The sequence below is a fragment of the Cucurbita moschata genome, unplaced genomic scaffold, assembly GCF_002738365.1.
Source record: "Cucurbita moschata cultivar Rifu unplaced genomic scaffold, Cmos_1.0 Cmo_Scf00050, whole genome shotgun sequence".
Lineage (NCBI taxonomy): Eukaryota > Viridiplantae > Streptophyta > Magnoliopsida > Cucurbitales > Cucurbitaceae > Cucurbita > Cucurbita moschata.
Window position 1 is genome coordinate 1,221,313 of NW_019268566.1, and position 8,218 is coordinate 1,229,530.

The window sequence follows — 8,218 nt, forward strand, 5'->3', positions numbered from 1 at the left end:
ATTATTGTGCATGTCTGATCATCAAAATGCGTTTCTAAATTTCAATTTCCAACATTGTTCCTGTAGTTTATGATATGTTCATACTGACATTTAATTATTCAAAAAAGATTTTCATTTTGATCCAATCAAATTTTTGTTCTTAAAAGTTTTAGAAATTTTAAATTATTAACAAATTTTGATCAAAATATTATTATTGGCAAATGGCATTGTGAAAAGAACATCTTTTTATGCTAAAAAGGAAGCTAGAAACTCCCAACCTGATCTGACAGACACCAAAAGAGCACATTTACACGCACTTAGTTCATTTGATTCTAACTAAGCAACTCAAGAACTTCCTAAAACCTAAACAAAAACAAAAAGGAACATAAAAATGATCGATTTGAAGAGACACCCATTTATGTTCGTGTGGATATTCATAAGAATCTCTACAAAAAAATGAGATTTTTCAAGAACCCTTTTGAGAAAACACGAAACCCCAAGTGAAAAAAGGGAAAATGCACTATTTGAAGAGCCACCCGCTTATCTTTCTATGAATTTTTCATACGAATTGTTAAGAAAAATGAGATTTTTTCGAGAACCCTTTTGAAAAAACACAGAACTAAAGAAACTCAAGTGAAAAAAGAGAAGAAAAGAGAAAAAAAAGCACCGTTTGAAGCCACCCACTAATTTGTCGAGTATTATTGAGAGTAGTAATCTTACGTTGGTTAATTAAGAAAAAGATCATAAGTTTATAAACAAGTAATATTATCGTCATTGGTATGAAATCTTTTGAAGAAACCAAAAGTAAAATCACGAGTTTACGTTTAAAGTGAACAATATCATACTATTGTAAAGAGTAACGGTTCTAACGTTATGAACATCACGAGATATTTCAAAAATCCTTTTGGGAGAACACGAAACTAAAGAAACCCAAGTGAAAAAGAGGAAAAATGCACCAATTGAACCCCACCCACTTATTTTCTTATGAATATTCATAAGAATCACTAAAAAAGATGAGATTTTTCAAACACCCTTTTGAGAAAACACAAAACTAAAGAAACCCAAGTGAAAAAAGAGAAGAAAAAATGCAGCATTTTGTGCCTTTTTGTTGTTGTGAAGGGCAAGAGGGAGCAGGGTCCAAACAAAACCCCCAAAAGTTTGCACTAAAGAGACAGACATTCATTTTCAGACAGACAGACACACCGAATTGTTAACAAAAACATATCCTCTTCTTCATAGTCAAACAGCACTAACACAACACTGCTGTGTTTCGATCTCTTTAGTGGCTGTTGTGGGTGCGGCCTCTGCCGACCAATTTCATCTCACTTTTCTTTGTGCTGTGTAACAAAACAGACACACACAAATGGAACTTTTTAGTTTTGACAACCTAAAATCACACCCTTAAAATCTCCAAATCTATGTTGTTGGGTTTTACCTCTTGTTTTAATTGGGGGGTTTAAAACAATGGGGTTCAACATTGTTCTTCGATCGGCTTAGAACGATGTGACTAAAATTTTAACGATAGGTTCGATTAGTGATTTGAAACGAAAAATTATAGAACAATAAGTTCCAAAATGAAACATAGAGTTACAATAGTTGTAGTTATCAAGTATTTAGGTTAAATTTCAACTATTGAACATGTCTTTGTGTTATAAAATTTGTATACCATATTATACAAATTTAATTTAATAATATGAAATATTATATTTATTGCATTTTACCAATGTTATTTTTCAAAGTTTTCAAAGTAATTTTCAAAAACATAACACCAAAGACAACTTTAAATTCGAGATATCGTAGAAAAAGTTAACCAATGTAGCCGACATTTTTATATAGTTAGAGGTACGTAAGAGAATTTTAAAATATTACCCTTATCGGTATATAAACACATTTTACTGATCTAAGCATAATTCAATAATTAAAATATAAATTATCATTCTAAAGATCGATGGTTTAATCCCTAATCTCACCATTACTAGCTAAGAACGAACGATATGAATAACCTTTAGTTTCTTGAAGATTTTTGGGATGGAGTCCCACGATGGCTAATTAAGAGGACGATCGTGAGTTTCTAAGTAAGGAATACTATCTCTGTTGTACGAGACCTTTTGAGGAAACAAAAAATAAAGCCACGAGAGCTTATGCTCAAAGTGGACAATATCATACCAATGTGTAAAGTCGTGGTTACTAACATAGATACGAATACCGACTTCTTAATCAACTCACAAATTTTGAATACCAATCAAATAATAGGAATGCAATATCACCCCCTTAGAGTGTGAGATCCCACATCAGTTGGGGAAGAGGACGAAACATTCTTTATAAGCGTGTGAAAACTTCTCCCTAATAGACGTGTTTTAAAAACCTTGAGTAAAAACGAAAAATAGAAAGTTTAAAGAGGATAATATCTGGTAGCGGTGAGTTTGGATTATTACATAGAGCTGGTTGTACAGTGTAGTTGCTTATCGAGAGAATTCTAGTTATGCTTAGTAGAGAGCACGTCGTGCACTATTTAGAGCTTGAAATGACGTAGAAATAGGAATACGGTTAACGCTCGAGAACAGACTAACCTATGAGAAAGAGAATGAGAGACCCAAGGAGTAAAGTTTGGTTGGAGTGGGCGTGCTAGTAAAGCTGGTTAAAAGAACACAAACCCTACGTCTAATTCAGCTGAGAGAGAGACAGAGATGAATCTGTATTTTGATTAGTCTTTTCACCTGCAGAGATGGAATAAAAATTACAATAAAATTTTACAGTGTGTTCTTGTACTTCCATCACCTTGGCCGCACAAACCAAACAGTGTTTGGTCGTACTATAATGTTTTTGAACTTGTCAATATTTCACATGCTTTTATAGTCATGTGTTTCCCTCATAGTACTAAATAAATAGTGTTTTTTCTTTTCTTTTTCAATAATAATAATATTTATTCTTTTATTACTTTCTCTTTACCTCCATGGCTACATCATGATAACATTAAAAAATATTTTAAAGTGAGGATTTTTGTGGTCCAAATAAATAAATAAATACCCAATTATTTATATTTGTCCCATCATAAACATAAACCCTTGGGACACTAGCCTTGTACTAGCATCTCTAGCTCATTTTCATAGTTTATAAATTATATGATGCAAAAGCTTATGTTATACAAAAATGTATGATATTAAAACTATATAACATTTCTTTCTCTCTCTTTGTTAGGTGTTATTAATGAAATTAGACTAAAGTTTTTATTTGAATTTTGTAAAGTAGAGATTAGGGTTCTTTTTAATGTTTTTTTTTTTTATTTTTTTTCTCTCTCTCTCTCCCTTATCTTTATAAACCCCTTTTCCTCGTCTTCGTGGGATTCATGATCAGTTTCTTCATCTTCATATCATTATATTCTTTAAAGGGTCTCTTTTTCTCTCTGATTTTAGGGTTTTTTTTTTTCGGTTGTTGGCGTTGGTCGGGTTTGATATTTTGTGAGGGTTAAGAGAGCTTTCTTCAGTCCACTCATGGGTGGCGGTAGGGTTTAATTAGCTGCCGACTCATTCGTTCTAATACTGAGTCAAAAACCCGAGTCTCCGATTCAGTAAACGAATGAATGATGCGGGAGACAAATTGAATCTTAAGCTTCCTATACTTGGACTGAAGGGAGCTCCCTTTCCTTTTACCCTTTTGATTTTATCCGTTTATTTATTTTTTTATTGAAATCTTCGTTTGATCGGTCGAACAATCGAAGACCCAATTTCATAATTAGGGTATTATGTTGAAAAGATGTTAAAAATCTTGTCTTTTTTATGTTTTTCACCAGCATTGATGGTGTGGTTGGAGTCAGATTTGAGCCGGAATTACCCATTTGAAGAAAGTTTTGAGGTTGATTCAGTATTGGGTTAATGGGTAAGGATTAGGGTTCTTGAAAATTGAAGGAATATTTTTTACAGAGCAGTAAAAAGAAAGGGTTTTTACTGGACAGACACGAGCTTCGACGCCATAGCTTCTTGGGTATTGGTCATATTGCTGCAACAAGTTCCCAGACATTTTATGTTACCACCACCCTCTTCCCATTCTTGGGTATTGGTCTTAATGTTTTGTTTTTGTTTTGTTCTTCTCTTTGTCTGGTTAGTTTCTTTTTTGTGTTGTTTAAGGTGGATTTAAGGATATTAATTTCATTTTAATTATGTAAAAGTTCTTTTTTTTTTGGAATTTAAATGCATTTATAAGATAAAAACAAAGAAATCCCTCATCTAAATTACCTCATTTTTCTTGTTTTTATGTTTATGCTTTCTTAATAGGTTCAAGAAGGCCATAGGGTTTGAAGAGGCTCTCTGTGTAGAAACCTCATATCAATTGAGGAGAGGATATTTGTTAGAGGTGGACTTGACACTGCTACAAATTGTATCAAAGTCAGATACCGAGCGAGCTGTGTGCCAACAAAGACATTAGCACCTAAGGGAGTGGACGGTGAGATCCTACATCGATTGGAGGGAGAAATGAAACATTTTTTGCAATGATGTAGAAACTCTCTCCAGTGGAATTGTTTTAAACTTTGAGGGAAAACCGAGCACATAAAGCACGAACACAACAATATTTGGTAGAAGTGGGTAAATTTTCTTTATTTATTTTATTTTATTTTTGCTTATTTAAACTCAAAATTTGAAAATTAGCTCATGTTTGAAAAGTTTTAAAAAAAGAAACAAAACAAATGAAAAGTTGTTGGATTTAATAATATCTATGTTTGGTTCTTTGAGTAACATTGAGTTGGAAAGTTTAGATTTGAAATTATGGCTTCAAAAATGGGTTTTAGCTGGAAATTATGTTTTTTTTAAGCCAATTTTAAGGTTTGAAATCAATACATTTATGTTCTTGACAAAAACAATTTTATTTTATTTTGTGAAAAAAAAACCCATTTTTTCAATCTTATGATGATTTTCTTTTTCTTTTTTCTTTTTTTATTTTGGTGTTTATAAAGTCAATTTGGTAATCATTTTGCTTCTTAAAGAAAATAATTAAAATTGAATTTCTTTTTTTTTTCACAATCTCTATTTTTTAAAATTGATTAAAAGTTTGAATTTAATATAATTTTTCTTGACGTCGAGCTCGTAACCAACTTTAGAAGGAAAAACGACATTGAAGGGTTCATACTTAATCTTGATGCGATTTCGTTCTATAAATATAGTCGTTCGTGTAATGTAGTGTGATGATGTAATTTTACGAAATTAATAATGTTAATATTGTCGTCCTAGAATATTGGAGCTTATCAACTTTGGTTGGATGTCCTATTGTAAACCAGTCTATTTGACCATGGTTAGTTAACTATTGGTTGAGGGTTTAGTTTAATTTGCTGATCACTCTTCGTTTTATAATATAATTTTTTAAACAAAAAATAATAATAATAATAATATAACGTTCTAATAATATAATTTATAATAAAAATTAACTTTTAATATTACAACAGTCTTTTTCGATTTTTTTTAAATATTTAATAATATTTTCGTTTATTAGCCAAAATAAGGTATAAAAATTAAATAAAATGATGGATAATTTATAGAAAATCATGAAATTGTAACGGGGAGGAAACGGAGAATACAATTTCGCTCTTGTCCTGTTCTCTATTCCCTCTCTCATTCTCTATTTAATCGGGATTCCCGACTCCATTTGGAGCAAGTCCGAGTAAATGATCTTTAATTTTAATTAATTTATCGACTAAAATGTCTCGACCGAAGAAGAATATGCTACTAAAATTAAAATGCCATTATTTAATTTTAATTTATTTATTCAAATATCATATTGGAAAAAAAACCGTAATTAAATTAAAATAGTAAATATCTTAAATTTGAGTTATCTAATTTGGTTGTAGATTTTTTAAAAAATAAAAATTAGAAATTAATTAACGTTATTTAATTTATTTTTTTAAAAAGTAGACTGGATCACGAGACGTTGAATATCTCTAGATGTGATATTGTTCACTTTGATCTTAAACCCTCGTACCAATGAAGATGATTTCACAAAAAATTGTCTCGTACAAATGAAAATAATTGTTCTTACTTATATATATATATACTATGCATTCGGGTGTTAAAAAAAAGTAGGATCCAACACGAGCAATGGTTTCAAAGTCTGCACAAGCAAATCACTTGAAAAGTTTTAACCGTTGACGACTCGCCTTCGACCTTGCTTCGAGAAGCTTGGCGTGCAGCGTGTTCTCCTTAAGTCTGGGAGGCAGTTTCGACGACAACGACTGTGTTGTGTTGATTTCTGGAGCTGCCATTGTCCATTGTCTCACTGGACTTGCTTGATTCCTCCACCCTGAGTTGCTGCAGGAGGCCTCACCATAACCATCTTCAGGATGCACATTCGAGCCGTGGATCGAGTGGTGATTGTTTCTTTTCTCGTTACTTCCACCATCGACGTCTTGGCAGCTCGGTAACGCTTCGCCTTTTACTTGTTCCTTCTTGTTTCCAATAGATCTTGCCCATGACACCTGTTCTTCAAACCTTACTTGCAAGCTGGACGGAGTTCGGCTTTTCGACCTCTCATCAGACCCCAGTTTTCTTTGGGTGTCGGTTTCGACAACATGATCTTCTGCGTTCTTGTTTTCGTGAGTCATCGTATTGCTGTTATTTGGCTTGTTTAACTCGAAACAATGTGAATCCGTATCTTGAGAATCGTCGTCGTCATCGTCGTCGTCCCCAGCTTGAGGCGCACTGGCAGCCTCATTCAAGGGGACTGATTCAAGCGAGCTCCGACGGTCTCTTAACAATTGGTCATTCTTGCTATCATTGACATCATTTCGTTTCGCTTCAAGAAAGCTTTCTATGTCGAGTTGTAATTTCTCCACGACAGACATCCCGACATTGGTATCGTTGTGTTCTTGTTGCATCTGCATCCTTTCATCGAGCCAAGCTTCCGAGATTTCGAGAACTAAACCATCACGGTCAGCTCTTCCCGAGCATATCCGATCAGATTTCGGTTTTAAGCCATGCACCAGATTCTCATAATGTTTTATACCCTTGGCAAATTCATCACAGAGATCCTCTAATAGCATCCTAGACTTTCTTTCTCTTTCTATCTCGTTTAGAGCATTCACAAGAGAGGATTTCGTCTCGGAGAGATCTCGAGCGAACTTCCTATGTAGGCTCTCGGATCGTTTCCTTAACTTCCTCTCGTTTTCAAGTTCGTCTCTCACGGATTGAATTGCAGCCTTGATACGATCTTCTTCCTTGTTTTTTCTAGCTAGTTTGTCTTCTGTGATTTCCTTAATTAATTCATCCATCTCGTGCCGATCAGCTTGTCGTTGTCGAACCAGCTCTTTCATCTTGACACGACCATGGTCAAGCTCGGTTTTTAATGCTTTTATCAAAGCTATATTCGACGCATGTTGCTCTTCTAAACTCCAGATTCGGTTTAGTACTTTTAACAGTTCCGTGGACGTTTTAAGACTATAATGTGATTCGCCCATTCTTCCCTTGAAGTCCAAAGAGCTAGTAGGAGTGATAGCAGGGTTATAAGGTGCCACCTGCAAGAAAAGAAGTTATAATGGGAGAACCGAATGTAACAGGCCAAGCCCACCGCTAGCAGATATTGTCGTTAGCCTCACGATTTTAGAACACGTCTACTAGGGAGAGGTTTTCACACCCTTATAAGGAATGTTTTGTTCCCCTCTCCAACTGATATGGGATCTCACAATCCACCCCCCTTGGGGCCAGCGTTCTCACAGGTACACCGCTCGGTGTCTAACTCTAATACCTTTTGTAACAGCCTAAACCCATTACTAACAGAAATTGTCCGCTTTGATCCGTTACGTATCATCGTCAGTCTCACGATTTGAAAACGCATCTAATAGGGAGAGGTTTCCACACCCTTATAAGGAATGTTTCGTTCCTCTTTCCAACCGATGTGGGATCTCATGATCCACCCCCCTTCGAGACTCAACGTCCTCAAAGACACTCGTTCCCTTCTCCAATCAATGTGGGATCTCACAATCCACCCCCTTTCACGGCCAGCATCTAGCACATCGTCTGGTGTCTGGCTCTGATATCATTTGTAACAACCCAAGTCCACCGTTAGCAGATATTGTCCTCTTCAGACTTTCCCTCCCGGGCTTCCCCTCAAGGGATCTCATGATCCACCCCCCTTCAGGGCCAGCGATGTGGGATCTCATGATCCACCCCCCTTTGAGGCTCAGCTTCCTTGCTGGCACTCGTTTCTTTCTCCAATCGATGTGGGATCTCACAATCCACCCCCCCCCCCCCCCCCCCCC

The 8,218-nt window shown here is 35.1% G+C and overlaps 1 protein-coding gene and 1 long non-coding RNA gene across 2 annotated transcripts in view; one reads left to right on the forward strand and one right to left on the reverse strand.

Annotated features, from left to right (window-relative positions):
• The first annotated feature begins 3,235 nt into the window (after positions 1–3,235).
• LOC111435731 lies at positions 3,236–4,831 on the forward strand. Its single transcript, XR_002709113.1, has 2 exons — positions 3,236–4,029; positions 4,251–4,831. It is a non-coding gene; the product is annotated as an uncharacterized LOC111435731 (long non-coding RNA).
• A 1,149-nt stretch (positions 4,832–5,980) lies between these two features.
• Positions 5,981–8,218, reverse strand: part of LOC111435587 (uncharacterized protein At5g41620-like) — a 6,153-nt gene continuing 3,915 nt past the window's right edge. The window contains exon 3 of the mRNA XM_023072994.1: positions 5,981–7,474. Coding sequence (XP_022928762.1) covers positions 6,089–7,474 — 1,386 coding nt within the window. The 3' untranslated portion in view covers positions 5,981–6,088. The remainder of the gene's footprint in view (positions 7,475–8,218) is intronic.